Genomic DNA, 18,756 nt, shown 5'->3' on the forward strand with positions numbered 1-18,756 from the left:
AGGGGAATGTTCAGTCAGCAACATAAGCCAAAACATTATCTGTGGTCAACAGCTGTGAAAGTAGTGGGGAAGATTTCATATAAGAGAGTTCATGCAAGTGAGCTGGCCACTTCCTGGTTTCTGGCTAGTTTCAGTTCTCAGGACGCTTACACTCCCATTGAGCCGACCTGAGCACATGTAATGACTTCTCACTGTGGCCTGGGGAAAAGAGATGGCAACATTCTACTTTCCAAGTAATCTAAGAGTTAAATAACCTTTTTCTTCATTAATTTATCTGACTTCTGAAATTATCTATTGATTTTAACACTTTAGAATTATTTCTTGGCGACTAAGATATCCAGTCATCCAGAGAAGAACCTGCTCCCACATTGGCCTGCCAAGGGAATTGCTCTGCATGCCAGTAAGATTTCCAATGTCACTTCCTTGAGTTTGACTGTCAGCCACCAAGAAGTCTAGGATTCTACTCTGGTGAAGGTCTTAGCCATAACATATGTATACCAGCTGCCAGAGAGTTACTGTACTTTCCTTGGAAAGGAAATTAGATCCTGCAGTTGCACTGCTAAGGCATCACAAAGGCTTATTTTCTACTTGATCAAATGCTACAAGGGTGAATTACTTAGCTGTTTATCTTGTATGGGCACTCCCTGCCAATATCCACAGCTCTTCAGTAGTCACTTTTTTGTGGTGGTGACAGTAGTATCTGAGCTCAGATAATGCATTCAAGGGAGTGCTTCTCCCAGGCAGTATATACTTTGTGTAATATTATCTGCAACTGATTTTTAATGAAGTGTCTCCCATCATAAGTCCAAATCTACCCTTCTCCTGCATTGTCAGAAAGGCCCCCAAGATAGCAGAACTTCTGTAGTTGAGACAATATTAGGCTGTATCTCCTAAACTGCAAAAACTCAAGTTCTGTGTGGCAAGTCTGTGTATAGTGATGCTTTAGGAGCTGGGCTGGGACACACTCCGAGGATCCACTGCTAGGAAGACCATCTATTCTTGGGGCAGGGGCAAGGTGAGACACAAAGCTCATGGAGGGTATTCCAGCCCTTTGGGTGGAGCAGTGACTGTAAAAATTGCTGTGCTCATTCTCTTGGGTTTCTAGGAATTCGTTTCTGTCCTTGAAGCTTCCTAAAACCAAGCTGCATCACTTTTACTGGAAACCGGGGGAGGAATTAGGCATTTGCATTATTAACACATGTATCTGCTTTGAAAATTGATCTTGTACATATTTAAATTTGCATGGTAATTTCTTATATGAACTACTGTTGCTTTTAGTCAATAATATAATCTGCATCGAAAACGATTTCTCTCTGAAACTGCTGTCAGAGGGAAAAGTGCTCTTCTACCTGCAATCTGTTCTTGGTTGATGTTATTAAAATTTGCCTAAAGTATATTCTCTTTTCCCCTAACCTCAAGGATACTTTGGGTCCCCACTTCTATTTCAGTTAGGAATGTTGTGCAAGCTACACAAAATACAGCACAATCACCTCTTAAAATCTTTGAAAGGAAACAAAACAATTAATCAGATTAGATGCAGTAAAAACAAAAGGAAGCAAACTGTGTCTGTTTACCTATAAGGTACCATCTGCAGCAAACTCTTCTTAGCTGTTGTCAATCGGCACTCAACGCTTCCATTAGAGCCATAAGAGTTAGAGGTCAGCCACTTGCAGAGACTCAACTGGAGACTAATGTGTCTGAGTTTACTGTACAAGTTCCAAAATGGGGCCTGTGTTTGTTTAACACTGACTGGCTTTAATAACCAACTGGAAATCCTAAGAATCCTCTACAGAAATCTTGCCATAAACCAAACTGTAGAGTTTCAAAAGGCTAATAGAGCTAAATTCTTCCAAAATGTGATGCATCACTGTGAAATTACCAAGAGGGCACTTGAAAGAAAGTAAAAAGACCTCAATGATTAAATGCTGATTGGTTGTCACCTACCTCCTATAAAAATGAAACCTAAATATTTTAGTCTCACTGAAGCCAGAACAACCCCTCTATTTCTTCCCCTGGAAAAGATGAAAGGAGAAGAGAAGCTACTATTATGGCTCAAATTTTGTTTTGAAGTAGGGGGGCTTTATTGTTTTCTAAATGACCATGACTAAATGTAGACAGGAGAAAGCTACTCTTCATAGCTTCATCTTATTCCACATCTTCCAGGTTTTTTATCCTATGCAGACTTTGAGCCCCACAACATCAGCCTCTTTTGTTGGGGTGGAGACTGGCTCTGGCTCAGGCAAGGAACTAATTGGATAATAGCTTTTAAAGGAGTGCTAATCCTAAAGGGTACCAATAATTAGTAAGTCCTCACCTTCCGCACATACAACAGTAGTGGGACGACCAACAGAATGATTTGGAGGACGTGTGTAGTTCCTTGGCTTTCCTATGGGAAAGCAACTCCCTTCTACATGGATAAGCAGCATTTATACAGCTCAAGTTAGTCACATCAATGGTACTGCAGGCCACTTCTGTGGATTTTCAATCCTATTCTTCCCTGTGTGACTCAGTTTGTCCTTCTCAGCCTGCTCAGAAGGAATTTGCTCTAGCTACTTGTGCTCTGTTGCAATCCTATTCTACTTGGACAGTTTTGTAAACTCTGAAGTCCCTGAAATGTCAGTTGCAGAAAAATCACTGCTGGTGAGCACCTTTTAGCCCTATAATCTAGTTAAGGCACATGACTGGTGGGGACGGGGGGACAGGGAGTCCAAATTCAAGGCCTGCCATCACTCACAGGGGTTTGAACCAATATTTCCCACTACACACCAAAGTGCCTTAACAACCAGGCCATGTATAAGGCAGAACTAAAAGCACCCTCTACCCTAGGGCTGTGCGAAATGGCACTATTCCATTCTAACTTCAGTTTCGAGGTCTGGATGGAATAGTGTTTTGTATCGAATATAATTTCGAGTCAAAACACCCTCACTGTTTCGCTTTGTTGAAACAGTGATGCTGTTTTGACCCTGTTTTGACAGTTTTGCCAGATCATGGGGCTGGTGAAAGGAACTCAGCCAGGGGTGGAGAGTCAGCTCAGCTGGGCTGATTCCCCAGGTCGCGCCAGGGGCAGGGAAGCAGCCCACCTGGGCTGCCTCGCCACCCCTGCGTACTAGATCGTGAGGGGGGATGGGTAGGGCAGCAGCGCAGCTGGGCTGACTCCCCAGATCGCACCAGGGGCGGGGAGGCAGCGCAGTGCAGCCCAGCCCAACTGCTTCCCCACCTCCATGTGAGCTAGCACGGGGTAGGGGATAGAGAGGAAGCTCAGCTGGGCTGCTTCCCCACCCTCCACAATCTAGTGCAGGGGATGGAGAGACAGCCTAGCTGGACTGACTTCCCATCCCCAGCACCATGGTCAAAACGTTTCGACCAGCCTCATTTTGTTTCAAGGCTATTTTGATGGCCTTTGTTTCATTTCGATTTTGATGTTTCAACCTTGAAATGAGTCGAAATATCGTCAAAATGAAATGGCTGTCGAAATTTCGCACAGCCCTACTCTACCCCAGGGGTGGGCAATTATTTTGGGTGGAGGGCTGCTTACTGAGTTTTGGCAAGTCATTGACGGCCACATGACAGGCAGCCAAGGGCAGATAAATATAAATTTTCTAAATTTTTTTAGGGGCCCTGTGGGCTGGATAGAATGGCCTGGCAGGCTGCATCTGGCCCGCGGGCCACATTTTGCCCACCCCTGCTCTACTCTCGTGTTGAAGCTGGACTAGAAAGAGAATAAGCCAGAGGGAGGGTGGTTCAGTGAGATGGGTACCATCCAGGAAGGGTGGTTACCTTGGGCCTCTGCTGCCATGCCCAGTGGTGTTTCTGCAATTCGCATTTCATAGTCATTTGATAAAACAGACCAGGGGTCAGCAAGATTTTTGGCTTGAGTGCCAAAAACACCCCAACTTCAACCAATGCCTCAACTTGGCATGCTAGGAGCAAACGGCAGGAGAGCTGCGAGGGACCTGATCCTTGCTGCTGGCGGCAGGTGCACATGCACCTCTGGGCAGATGGTGGCGGAGAGGGTGGGGTTGCACTGCCCTGCCTTCTTCCCCCACCCCCCTGCCCCCCGTGTGCCCTGGGGTGCGCATGCAGCTGTTACCGGCCATGGAGCCTGAGCTGCTCACAGCAGGTGGCAAGCAGGCTGCAGACTGCTGCACTGGGCTCTGGGGTTCCACCTTGGGTCCATGGCTGGTGGCAGCTGCACATGAACCTCAGGGCGCACGGGCGGGGGAAAGAGGTCAGGGCAATGCAACCCTAGCCCCTCCTGTGCTGTCTGCCCAAGGGTGCATGTGCCCCCACTGCCAGCAAGAAGCAAGGCTGGGGCTCTGGAACTCAATGCAATGGCTTGCAGCCTCCTGGCTGCTTGCTACAAGGCCGCGGCTGCCCGGCACGGAGCTCAGGCTGCTCACAGCAGGGTTTGCAGCCTCCCCACTGCCTGCTGTGAGCAGCCAGGGCTCCGTGGCTGGTAGCAGCTGTCCAGAGCCTGGGCCAGCTGTGGTGTGCTGAGTGAAATGGACTTGTGTGCTATGCTCTGGCACATGTGCCAGGGGTTGCCAACCCCTGAAATACACAGACAGCAGTAGATAGCTTTTGTCCCATTGGGCACAAGGGTCATAAGCCAAGGCCCTCATCCTTCCAGGGTAGAGTCCACTGCACTATGCCACATTCCCTCTGTTTTTGCTCTCCCTCTGGCCCTACTTACTATCCCTTCTTGGCAGTCATCAGATTCAATTTCAATAGGAGCAGCAGAGGGTCCTTTTGGCCCTGCCTAGCAATCAGGCAGGGAATTGGGTGAAAACTACAAGCAGGGCCTAGACCCTGGATCTTCCTCTCTATGAACAAGTGACCTATTAGTATTGAGCTAAAAGGTGGTGGGAGGGCTGTCCTCTTCCCTTTTTTATGGCGTAAGACCCTTCATCTGCATAGGTGACCTGAAATGTTCGTTATACAGCTGAAGTCAGATGCAGAAGTGCTACTTACTCAGCAAAAGGTAGAGCTAAATGTGAGCTTGTGCCTAGTTTAAAATTTTTAGAATTCTGCTTTGTCAATGAGCATCCCTTCCCTTTATAATATTATTTTTGTTGTTCTATCAGTTACACTGCCATAGATTCTAGTTACTCAGACGTGCAAGTCATAATTGAAGAACACTGAAGTCACAAGAATACTCCTTTCATTTTCTTTATTTTAATATATCAGCATTTCAATAGTATAAGAGGGAAGTATTATTGGTTGAAAAACAATCATAATTAAATAATAGATGCGTTACCTCCCAGCAATTTTTGCTGCAAAATATAGTGGAAAGACTGATCATTTTTACCTGAGATTAAAGTTAATTTATTTCAATCTCTCTCATTCCTATATTAGTTTTAAACAACTCCACATGATAAAGATGATTTAGGTGGATTCAATTCTTTCACAATTTTGTACTGCTCTGGAACAGTGGCTCAATCAACATATATACTCAGAATATGAGATGCACACGTAGGTCAAAATGCAATCATCATTTTTTCACAAAAAAGACCACGCATTGTAAAGCTATGCCACAGGACATAACTGTGAAAAAACCCTCTCTGTCTACTGTGTTAGGCTTGTAGAAAACTAATGCGGAACTGAAGGAACTCTTGGAAATGTTTACTTTTGATTTTGCCTGTATTAGATAATTTGTACATGAACAGGCCCCTGGCTCCTGTTGGTTTCAACTGTCAGTCATAATCACTTTAAACCTAAATGTTTACAATAAAAAAGTAAAAGACTTTATTCATACCAGTTGTGGGCTTTAAAGTGAAAAAATGTATATGAGATGTGAGAAAAAAACCCACAATTTTTTGTATATGCTGCTGTGAGTGATTTTGTTCAAGCCAGAAATATAATGAATCTTTTACATTTAAAAGGTTTAAAAAAATCTTTTCATTCTCTCTCACAGATGAAGAAACACAGTAGTCAGTTCCATGGCAAATGACAGGCACTAGACTAGACTAGTTTTAAAAAGCATTAAAAAAACCTGTGCAATTTAGCTTCAAATTAGGTTTGGTATCTGTAATAACAAAATGCCAGAAAATAAGGGTTCTATGAATAAACATGATCAGTTTTGGGATGATTATTTAAGCAGATTATCTGCATCTTTTCTTTATTACTCACTAACATTAAAACACCCAAATTGTTTTATCAGGAGTATCAGTCATCAATGTCACGTTTCTGACAGCATGACTTGTGGTTCACTCTCCAGGCCAGTTAATATTACAAGAATAACCTACTGCTGAACTTCAGAAGCGATAAGAAAGTAAGAATGTCCCAGCTATAAAAAAGACACATTCTAGTTTTCTTTTTCATGTCAAAGCATACTTTACTCCAGGAACACAATTACTACTCTCTTTATATTATTTGGTTTATTTCTTCTCTTGGAGTTAAGCCTCGTATAATATGGATCCTTCTCTTTGACCAGCCTGTTTAAACTAATTCACTCCTTGCGTGTATCTGAAGGAATAGTTACTGTAACATAATCATTGTCCTGCTCTCAATTATCATTAACATGGAAAAACAGGTGAGTGTTTAAATTAGTCACACAAATTAGAGGGTTCCTTTTGTTTAAAGAAAGGCCAGGCAGCCTGCAATACTGCTGGGTGCCCACTAAAGAGTTCAGATTCTGCCATAAAGGAGATATGTAGAACAGATGTACAAGATAGGCTGGGAGAAAAGATCAAGCCAAATAATAAGTGCTCATGTAAAAATAGAATTTGTGGTGCTCAAACTGTTGGCTCACAGAAGTGAACAAACATTTACCTTTGATTCAGGAAATGCAGCCACATGCCCGCAGTGGCTCAGGCCAGAAGCCAGGGGGTGCTTGAGAAGGACTTTCTGGCTGTGTGTTTACTTCCTCTTTCTGCTGACCCCAAAGCCTCTTGGATTTGTAGTCCAGAATTACAGCAACAGGACTCTATAGGGTTGCTCATCATTTCCTCTTCCTGCTTCCAGGTGCCTCTGGGATTTGAAGTTCACAGCTGCAGCCAGCAGTAAATTTGAGTGGGGGGAAGGGCTGTTTAACTCCCCACCCTGGCCCCAGGCCCCAGCCAGGGTTTGCCCAGGGGGGGGCAGTCCCCCTTCCTGACTGGGCTGCATCCCCAGTCGGGCTTGCCCCCACCCCTTTGCCAGCCAGCCCTCACTGCTCCAACAAGGAAGCAGAGGGGTGGGGCCAGCCCTGCTCTCTGGAGCAGACAGCACAGCCCAGTCCAGGGCTGCAAAACATGCTGGGATGCTGGGGAACTGTGATTTAACTTGAACCAGGAAGGGGTCTGGGACAGAAGTTTCATAAATTGGTTTGACTCAAATCAGTTAAATCTGATACTACATTCAACCAGGTTTGGCTGAAACTGGTTTAAGATATTTTGAAACTGGCTTATGTGCACTGAGCTTCTGTTGTTATAGGTTTAAATCAGTTTCTGATCACTTAAACTGGTTTATGTGTAACTTCTGTCCCTAACCCAGAAATTTAGTGTACTTAAACCACTTCTGAAATAGCTGCTACTGGTTTAAGATAAACCTGGTTGGATATAATATCAGACTTAACCAATTTAGGTCAAATCAGTTTATGGAAATGCTGTACCAAATCCCCTCCTGGTTCAAGTTAACTTACAGTCTCCCAGCATTGCAGCATGCCTTGCAGCCCTGGGCTGTGCTGTCTGCTCCAGCAGAGCAGGGTCTGCTCTGCCCCTCTGCTCCCCACCCAGAGCACTATCACTCTTCTGGCTGGCTGAGGATGGGAGAGGGGGGGAACCACCCTTTTGGCCTGGCAATGGATCCCCCTAGCTGGGTGCTGCCAGCATGAGGGAGAGGGGGGCAGAGAAGCCTGCAGTGGGGGCTGGTCTGTGTCCCCTGGAGGCGGGCTGGGGTCTCCCAGTGAAATCCCCTCCCTCAGCCTCCAGGCCAGCTGAGGTGGCAGGGGGAAGTCCGCAGCAGGGACTTAGCTCCATCCCTCAGAGCCAGGCTGGTGTTCCCCAGCCACACCCCCTCTTCAGCCTCCATGCTGGCTGAGGTGGGGAAGGGGAAACCCTGCAGCGAGTCTCTCACCCACCCCCCCTGCATCTGGCCCAGAGGCTGAGGAGGGGGCATGGCTGGGGGATGCCAGTCTGGCTCCTGGCACCCAGCTCTGGAGGGTAGAGCCAAGCCCCTGCTGTGGGCTTCACCTCCCCTTCATCTGGCTCAGAGTCTGAGAAGGGGGAGTGACTGGGGGACCCCAGCCTGGCTCCCAACTTCGGGAGACAGTCAAACCCCTGCTGCAGGTTTCACCCTGTGGAAGCTGAGGGCTTCTTGTGAAAACTCAGGCTTGTAGAAATATACACAGTTCCATTCCCTCTGATCCTGCTTATTGCCTGTGGTTCTTGCCCGCCATGTCTTTGATCTTAAAAAAAAAAGTCCCAAAGGAGAAAAGTAAATACTGGGAAGCAGAGTGCAGATTCCTAATGCTTTTCTGTTGGCTGCCCAGCCTCTTTGCAGAGTTCCACCATCCCCATCCCCTGCCCTTACACACCAGTTGTATTCTGAGCCAGTACTCGAGCAAGCTGCTTACATGTGATTTGTTCAAGGATTGTCATCCGGATTCATCCAGCAGCCAAAACAGGCATTATCTTAATTACTGTAATAAAACAAAAAACAAACCAGCCTCCTTCCATTTTTTTATTTGTGATCTGACATTTGCTGTTTTCCTGGACAAAATCCTGTATATCTATAGCATTCCACCAGAGTAGCTTGTAATTCACAGCTTCATTAGCTACTGACAAAGATTTACATGCTGCTCAGTTTTATTCTGAGATAACATACAGTATGCAGCAACATTCTGTAGGATGTCACCTAGGATTCTGTATTCTAGTAAATTAGTAAGGGAATTTAAAAATAGTTCTCATATCAAACAGCAGGAAACAGACTCTACAAACTGCTGTTCTAAGATGATTCATGAGGTGAGGGTTGTTTTACTATTATTTTTTTAATCTGCAATATTCTTCCTAAGTACAACCAAGACCTCTCACTGGGGCTGTTATTGTTAGTCTATTTAAAAGTCATTAAGAACAAGATTCTCCTTACAGTGTGCTACATCTGAAGAATTCCCCACTCCTCCTTCGCAATATGCATCAGATTTATATACAAATATTTCATTTAGGGCTCATAGAGAACTACTATTCTTTGGCTTGTTGGTATTGCATTAATTTTTAAACAGGTTTTCATTTTGCATTTCCTTGTGCAGTGCACAATATGTTATGTTCTACCACATATGAGAAGAGGTTATTGATGGTTACAAGCGAGAAGGCGGTGTACAGACATTCCATTTGTGCTAGGAGAAAAGTGTTTCTCCTGGTACAAAAAAGGGAGCGCACAGACATTCAATGGCTTCCTTGGGGAAGAAAAATGGCTCTTCTACAAGAAGTTAGATCAGTTACCCAAGAGGAAGATCTTCTCCCCCCAGTCTAATTTCAATACCCACATATTTCTCAGGACAGGAAGAGGAGAGAAAGGCACCCAATATCCTAGTCTGTTCTCTTGCAGCCGTACAGCCATAGCACAGCTGTCTCCTGCCCCTCAAAGGCAGGGCTAGACACAGGCATGGGTGAACCGGGTGGCTGCCTGGGGTCTGGATAGAAAGGGGGCCTGAAAATGGTAATTTTTTTGTCCTATTATCATTATTATGTCTGGCAAAGGGGGGCCTGATACTAAATGTTTGCCCAGGGCTGCCAGGAGTCTTAGTATGGTGCTGCTCAGAGGCATGCAGCCACAGGAGATTTTGTGAATTGGACTCAGGGAGACTGCTCCCAGAGCTGGTTCCTAGCCTCTCAGCTTTAAATGCCACCCCTGCCACTCATCCGGAGAGGGGTGTGGGGGGCAAGACTGCAAAACTTCAGAGGCTGGGAACCAAGCTGGGGAAGCTATCCCTGCCTTGGTTTATGGTCCCGTGGGCTTTAAATATTGCCTATGCAAACCAGCTGGGCAGCACATGTAGTGATTTAAAAGCTGGGGAGCTGGGACACAGGGTTGGGAAAGCTGTCCCTGGCTCTTCTTCTCCATGTCTCAGGCTTTAAATCACTCCGCATGAAGCCCAGATGGGGTACTGCCTATTGAAAGCCTTCCCCCTTCTCAGGCAGGAGTGATGATGGGCTGTTAAATAATGAGCTCTCACAAGGGTGGGGGTGGCCCAGAGAGCAGCCCTCTAGCGACTCCTTGCTGGTGGACTTGCCTGTATAGCTTTCCATCTAGGGGGCTGAAACATATGTATGTATGCTCCAGCTCCTGGCCCAAATTTCTGAGAAATTCGTACCATTTCAAGTGAACATCTGTCTATGGCCTCAATATGGACTGCAGTGCTCCATATGGAAGGACAGATCAGTTCCCTGCATACTCCTTCCTACATGCAGGTACTCAGGGTAAATAAAGAAGGGCATGGCTGAAGACTGTGTATATCCAAGGGGAGATGGACAAAAGCATGATCCTTGCTTTGCTACTGATGGACTGGAATTCATGTTTTCCTTCTTAGGCCACACTCCTGCTATGACAAAAGACTACACTGAGGCAGCACCACAACGTTGTTATTTATGGATCACCGACCTGAGGGTAGCTTTTCTCAGACAGCAAACTGTTAAAAACTGCAGCTGCAGATGCTACCACAGCCAGAAAAACTGCTGTCCAGTAGTGTAATGAAGGAGCGGACAATCAGGTCACCAGCCCTGGTTATCAACCTGGGGTGGGGGAGACAGTGGCGAAAACAGCAGCAGAAGCTGGTCTGCTGGATCAGCTGCCACTATGCCATTAACAGCAGATAATGATACTGCCCCTGTAGGTCATGCTACCCAGAACATTCAGGCATCCTGTTATGTTTTTACTGTTGTCGGCATGCAGACAACCCATATCTACCCAAGCTACCAGTCTACTGCTTGACTAGTATACTGCCAGGAACATTTGGATCTACCAAAGTTACTCATTCTCTTTCAGCATGTAAAATTTTCTCATAAGATTAAAAACTGATTTTAATTATTTTAATTTGCGCAGCTCTCAACAGTTTCTCTTTGACTATCATTCAAATCATGTACAATCTATTTATTCTATTCTGTGTAGGTTCTTATATCACAAAACCTCTCAAGTGCATCTTGGCCCAATGTGCTGAAGAATCTAAAATTAGTCCAATACTGAAAAACTAAATATTCAATGATTATAAGTACTGTTTGCCATACACTAAAATAGTTAAAAAAAACCCCTATCTTGGCTATAATATTTACTCACTATGGATACCACAGATATTGCTAAATTATATCCATGATAAAAATCTGCTTTGTTACATTCAAAATACTATGCATATTTTTAATATTAACTTGAACCTTTCTATGCTTGGCTTTATAAATAATATAATCACTGTACTTATTTTTTGTCCATATATAATTTTGTGGCTCAAAATAGTGACTCAAAGGGTAGGAACAAACATTGTAATTGTCTCTGGATAAGTTGTGCTTGTGTTTATCTTAGAACAAAAATATCCTGGGATAGGCCTGTACACACATAATCTGTCTAACCAGGGTTTCGTGAGCAGCTGAATACAATGCCACTTTTCTGCCACTGATTCAATGATGCAATTCTAGATTAACTGTACAGATGTACTTTGCAGTACTCCAGGATAAACTGTTACTACTCCTTAGCTGTGAAACATTTTGTTTAAGATTTATCCTGGGACAACAGACATGGATGTCTGTACAACTGCACTTATTCCTGAGATAAAATGGTTTATTCCCAGGATAAATAAGATGTTTGTTTGCAGCCTCTATGAATCTCTTTTACATGATCACTTTACTGGGCCATTTTAACTACAAAGCTCCCCCTTCACACTTTTACATAGGTGACAGGTGAAATAAGCCAGTTTGATACAGGATCCAAGCATATCTAGACTTTTTTCAGAGCTTGGCTAAGACCAGATGTATTCAGCCTCTTCGCATCTGGTCAGTGGGGATCCCCACAGCTCGGAACATTTGGCAGTGAGGTAGAGGTAGCCATTAATAGGGCCACCCTCTCCCCTGCCAAATTCCCAAACCTAAACCCCACATGCCCAGTCAGAGTTAGGCTCTGCCCCATTACCACTGTGGAGTTAGGCTGGGGACAGGCCAGGCCCTCCACCTTCCTGAGGCTGGGCCATGCCCCATTTCCCCAATGGGACCGGGACACACCCTCTTTTCATTGTGGGGTGGGCTGGGGCCAGGCAACGACCCTTGTCCCCCATGGGGTTGGGTTGGGCCTGGATCATGTCCCCTTCCTCCCCATAGGGCTGGGACATGTCCCTTTTCCTACTTCCCCACCCAAGGGGCTGGGTGAAGCCTCCTTCCTGCCCTGCAGGCCCAGGCTCAGACCAGGTTGTCCCCCATGCACCTCTGCATGGATGGATGGTGGCCACCATGCCAGCCCTTGATGCTGGATAGGAACCACCATCCAGTTCCTGCCCAACTAGCCTATGGAAAAAGGTTAAGTGCCACTGGTCAAGGCAACCAAGATAAAAAACAACTCATAGTCAGAGCCAGATTAAGGCACAGGGGCCTAGGCACAAGCCAAGGGCCAGCTTCTGGAGTCATGTGATTCTAGCACAATCTCCAGCTCTACTACATCCATTGACAGCAACTAATGCAGATGAAATAAAGACAGTAGTGGTCTCTCAGTTAGAAAGATCTTAAACTAAATCATTGATACTCATGGCATAAGACTTCAGGCATTAATAAAAAATGATCAGAAAAGGGACTTGAGTTGTGAGAGGGTTATAAATGTTTTCAACAGATGATCTTTTAAACATAATGCAGCATGTTTTGGAAATAGTGATATCACATCCACAGCAAAACTTAAATGAAATGACTCAATAAAGCATTTATTAGGTAGTACCAAAAAATAACTTTTAAAAGGTAAGATCAATTTCAAAGTTAAATCATTTTAATGCCCTGCCAATATGCGAAAAGAGAATCCCTCTTTTATTATAGTGTATGCTTATAGCATACATTCAGAATGGATTCCTTCACTTCAATAACTAATTTTTTATGGTACTAAAATGACGACTGTTTGAATTTATGTTACCATATTAGCAAGAGTGTCGTTATTGTAACTTACCTTACAATCCTTTTTTAAAATTTGCCAAGGGAATACAAAATGTAATCTTAGTCTAAACTTCTCCAAAATTTAGCTTCTATTGTACAAGTCATACATTTTAGCTAACATCTCTTTTTCAGATTCCCATTCTGTCAGTTGAGGTTTTTCCTCTATAATTATTACTGTAGTGACAACTTGCCTACAGTTGATCAAATCCAGAAGTCTCAGTAGTTCCATGGAAATAGACTCAGACTAGAAGGGAATAAGATTTATTTTATTTAAAATAAATAAGTAAATAAATACAAGCTATTGCCAAACTCCTGATGCAGAACTGGAGCAGCTGCTCAGCTGGTATCTCAATGTCACTGGCCACAGTGAAAAAAAGCTTTTCAAGAGATAATTGGATAAAATAAGCTATGGGTCAGCAAGCCACTAGCCCTCAATCACAGCAAGTTTCATCAGCTTTCTGGTAAATCTTAAAGACTCTTATAAAATGTCCTTATGAGATTGGTAGGAAAGTATCAACAACTTCCTGTTACAGATGGAAAAAGCCAGGCAGGCACGTTAACAGATTTCACAAAGGCCACAAAATAAGTCAATATCAGCAAAGCAGAAGGCCTTTGCTCTCAGCCTATTGATTTGCCCTTGCTTGCACGTAGAGCCTACACAGACTGCTGCCCCTAAGCATAAAGCAAGTCTAGAAACATTTTTAGCCTAAGTTAAAATAGTTCTAAGGAAGATTAAATAGATGAACTGGCACTTCCCACAGCAGATCAGAAAGACCCAGGTAGTTCAGTCGGTAGGGTGATTGGTGATAGAATGGAAGAACCTGGATTAAATTGCAGGTGAGGGCAGTGGGTTTCCATTCATTGTTTCCATTGCCAGCATGGACCTGAGGCCTATCCAGCCTCCTATCCAATGGGTTATGAGGAGCTAACTGGGGGTAAATGCAGCTGGAGCAAGCTGCTCACCACATTACCTACTTCTTGGGCAGAGGTTAAAGAAAGAGTGATTCTCTGCCTCTGCTAACCCCAATGGGCCTCAGTGGCTGGTAAACAGAACACCTTTACCATTACATATCTTCTTTTTGACCTATTCTTGGTATAAAAAAGGAGTACTTTCTTCCTTTGTTATACACACAATTTCCATTAGTAAATATAGAAGTTACCTGTATGTAACTAGGGGGGAAATTATTATTGGGGTCTTTAGAAGAAAACTTCTGGCATGTGTTTTACAGTTACTTCATATTACTCTTTAGACAATGATAAGAGCTTTACATTAATATCTCTGTAGATTATCCACTGAACATTGTGTACTGTCAAGTTCAGAAGCTCAAACTTGGGGCCTATTTTTGTTATCCTCCTTTGTGTTGAGTAATACCTTACTCTGAGTAGTCCTATTGAAATCTAAGAGTTCTCTAGTAGCCAGAAAGACGCCATGGTAGAATCATGCCCTTGATTTACGCTCCTAATGAAAGTGAAGTTGGTAAAGAAATAGACACATGATCTAAGGGAGTTGGACAGCAGAACTTTCAAGTGGTTAAATTTGAAAGTCCTCAGGTTCCCACCTATGTTTAGGTGAACTGATCACTTTAAAGCTTGTTGTTTCTGAGCTAAATGGAACCTGTAAGGAAAACTATAAAGTTATGTAAGTATTGGGGTAGCTGTAGAGAACAGATGGCCCAGCTCTGTTACAAGGTACAGATTTTCTTGAAAGAAGTAATTGCACAGTTATCAGTCATTCTGGGATACAACAATCTCTAATTCTTTAGGAAAAAGATATGCCTATTTCAGAAATTCCCAAAATTATGTTACTTATTCTTGTAGCTAGAATCATTATTCAGACTCACAGAAGGGTGATCTTTTATTATGTATTTGACTTTTGGCAGTGCTGTGTTAGAAGTGTAATATGCCAAGTGGGCAGTCTATGGAAAGAAATGCAAAGACAAATTTTAGTGAGCCTGGATGGTTTCTGTGGACTCGTATTTCTGATAACAATGCTTTTTCTACATGTCTGAGTCTCCTAGTTATCAGAATTACAGTATGTGGAGCTTTGGCCCTTATTTTGTGCTTAAGTGACTCATATTTGTTTTTAATGACAAATATTTTTTGTTTTCAACATTTTAATCTTGAAGTTTTTCCCAGGAGCACTGTTGTTTTCATTCCCCTTCACCCTTACCTGCATTTTCACCCTACAGTAACTTCCCCTACCTCCCACAATATTACAAAATCACATAACATCACTTTTCAAGAAAAATGTTTTAAAATATTTTAGAATGATAATGGGGAATGTGTATTTGCTCTTTTCATGACTCACTCATGATAATTTAAGCATAAATTATAATCTAGCTGTCCAGATTTTAAACCTGTTTTTTAGTGGCTGTGTTCAAAATGTGGCTAACTGTGTGCATCTTGCAATGAATATTCATTTTTTAAATTCTCCTGAACAAGGATACAACATACAATCCCAACACCTTTACGTTTTCTGTTTTACAGGATGAATTCTACTGAATAAAGAGTAGTGCTGGCTTGAAATTGGCTCCTACAGGTTACCCTTTTGAGAATTAAAGGCAGCTGAGAATACTCACAAAGCAGAGTTAGTTTAGGAGTCTCCAAAGCATAAAACCAGCAGGGGGTCATGGGGCTGCCATGTTTGTCATTGTGCAGAAAGCACCTGGGATCTCAAGAGCAGAGGCTAAGAGTCAGGGCTTCCAGACACCTGGCTATGCTGCAGAGATCCCTGAAATCCTATGGTCTCTGCCTCCAAAGCATTTTGCACAGCCAAGATACTTTGCAGTTATGGATACTGGAGGCCCCTGAATGAGATGGGCTACATGGCTGTGTTGCCCCAGAGCTGTGGATCTTGAAGCAGCCCACTGGATGAACTATTAGGAAACCAGGGAGGGTTTGGGTCAGACACCAACCAGAAGTCTGCCCGTCTTTCATCAACTTGTCAAAATTGATATGTTTCTATTTTGATTTAGATCAGTGATTCTCAACCTTTTTAGACTAAAAGCACCCTTTATCAGACTCAAATCACCCCCTTGCCAGACTCAGACACACTCCTGCATAACTTTTGTGAATTGCACAGCACCCTATTAAAAAAAATAATTTATTTATTACAGGGTTTACCTCCTTACAGAGGGGGCAGGTAATAGGGATGGGGGAGCAGCTGGGCAGGAGTACCTGAACCTGCCCTTATCTGCCTATCTCTTCACACCTCGCTTAACTTCTTACCCTTTCTAGGAATAATGGGTGCAAACTAGTGGAGAGTAGATTTAGGTTAGACATTAGGAAGCAATTTTTTTACAGTAAGGGTGGCCAGAGTCTGGAATGGGCTTCCAAGAGAGGTGGTACTATCACCTAACTTGGAGGTCTTCAAGACGAGGCTTGACAATCACCTGGCTGGGGTCATCTGATCTCGGTCCTCTTTGCTGCCAGGGGTTCCCTGCCAGGGGCAGGGGGTTGAACACGATGATCCATTGGCTCTCTTCCGACTCTATAATCTAGGAATCTCTGAAAACCCTTCAAAGGACTTCACAGCACCCTGGCTGATAATCACTGTTTTATATGAATAAGTGTTTTGAATCAGAAAAGTCCCTTTTTCAGTTGGGATTTCAAGGGGAAAAAACCAAATTAGGCCATTCAAGATAAATCATTTTAGCTAATTTTAGCTGCTAATAAAGTACCTCTAGAAATCCTTGGGACTAGATAATTTAAAGTATCAGTGATAAAACTTACTCTATGATGAGTAAAGGAGAGGAAGTTTGCAGTTCTGACAAATTACTTGCTAGTAAATTCATTGTAGGTAACCGATTATATCTGTACAAACAGCAGGCCTGTTGAACTTCTGGTAGCCCTCCCTCTCCCCATTCACAGCATTCTATTGAGAACAGCTCCATTTTATAAGCTCACCTGTTTAATTCCCAAAGTAGAGTATGCATGTGGCCACAAAGGCTGATGCTTTTCAGACACTTAAAGTAAAGAACAAAATGGATATGACAATAACAAATACATTTACCTTCCATTAACAGCAAAGCACAGTCGACACATTCCATGTAAAACTGCTGTAGCATTTTGCAGAAAAGTAGCTATTTTGGGATTCTCGTCAATAGGGCCTTGGACTGAGAGGAAACAGCAGCGTAATTTGTCTATCAATCCTATATTCACCACATAACTAGAAGAGGAGGGAAAAACACCATGTTAATAAGTGGCACCTCAGCAATTTCTGTGACTTATTTCCTTTAGTTATGCCTGCATCATCAGTGTCAAATTGTATACAAAACAGTTCCTGAACTCTCAAATGTACAATCTTACAAGGGTAAATATATTTAAAATAAATAACTTAAAATAGATCAAGTTGCAATAATCTTAGATTGGCCCTCTTTAGTATCAATAGTTTCCATTAAGAGATCTATCAAGGGGTAATTTTAATTATTTCTTTTAAGTAACATGAATGTAAATGTTTATTTTATCATATTCTTAGCAGGACAGTGGATCTTGCCATAATAAAATGATTTATAATAAACTTTATAGCTCTGCAGTAACATATTTTTTTTTGTATGAACCAATTTTCTATGACAGAATAATGCAATAAAGAGATGGTGTTACACAGATAAAAATCTTACACTACAAACTCAGTAACAACCACTTTATAGCTTCGCTTTTATTTTACAGACAACAATTAACAGACTAACAAATAATACTTAGGTGGAAGATTTCTACTGTCCAGACGAATCACAGCATCTTGTGGATGTCTAGCTGTAACAGGTAGCCACTCTGGGCTGCCCTTAATGTGGCCCGCACACCTGTTCCTGGGGCAACCACCTGCCTACTCTCCTGCCACGCCTTGTTCTTAATTGATTAACTGGTGTTAATTAGCGGGAGGCTGCCCTTGTACCACCCCGCTCCTAGGGGGCGCTATCTGCGGCTCCGCTTCCTCCCCTACATCGCAGTCCACACCTCGCTGATGGAATCACCGTTGTCTCCATTCTATCACTATTTGGCCCCTTCCTGTTCTCCCTGGGCCTTCCTTCTCTGTGCCCACACTTGGGCTTCCTAATAATGCTGCCCCCTATCTGGGGCTCCCCATGCCCACACTTGGGCTTCCTTTCTCTGTGCCCACACTTGGGCTTCCTAAGAATGCTGCCCCTTGTCTGGGGCTTACTGTGCCCACACTTGGGCTTTCCAACAATGTTGTCCCCTATCTGGGGCTCTCCGTGCCCACACTTGGGCTTCCAAATAATGCTGCCCCCTATCTGGGGCTCACGGTGCTCAACTTGGGGCTTCTCAAATGCCCCTCTCTGGGCTGGGGTCTATGTACCCCGTACGCTGCGCCTGTACTGGTGCTGGGGTCCCCACGCTACTGTGGGTTCGCTATGAGGCCTCCTCCAACCCCTAACAGTCTCACCCAAACCACCGGTTTAACAAACAACAAAACACAAGCCCCTGGGCTGTAACATAAATTGAAGCCACCTGGCTATAACAACATTGCTCAAACCTCAAGAGCTGCCATAAGCTATACCTGCGGTCAGGCTTCTTCCCGCATCCTGGCTTAGGGACCTCCTGCCTCTCTGGCTGCTGGCAGGCAACTGACTCTGGCCCCAGCCCCTAGGGGTTATAAGGGCCAGGCCCTGCCCCTTCTGGTCAGCTGACCTTCCCCGGTTGGCCCGGC

General features: G+C 43.8%; 1 protein-coding gene across 1 annotated transcript in view; it reads right to left on the bottom strand.

Moving 5' to 3' along the window:
* The window catches only part of LOC102368447 (S phase cyclin A-associated protein in the endoplasmic reticulum-like), a gene marked incomplete at its 5' end in the record, with an annotated part of 201,152 nt that overhangs the window by 48,326 nt on the left and 134,070 nt on the right, over nucleotides 1-18,756 (bottom strand). Inside the window, one exon of the mRNA XM_014521586.2 lies at nucleotides 17,104-17,259. Coding sequence (XP_014377072.2) covers nucleotides 17,104-17,259 — 156 coding nt within the window. The remainder of the gene's footprint in view (nucleotides 1-17,103; nucleotides 17,260-18,756) is intronic.

This window comes from Alligator sinensis, unplaced genomic scaffold (assembly GCF_000455745.1).
Source record: "Alligator sinensis unplaced genomic scaffold, ASM45574v1 scaffold954_1, whole genome shotgun sequence".
Lineage (NCBI taxonomy): Eukaryota > Metazoa > Chordata > Crocodylia > Alligatoridae > Alligator > Alligator sinensis.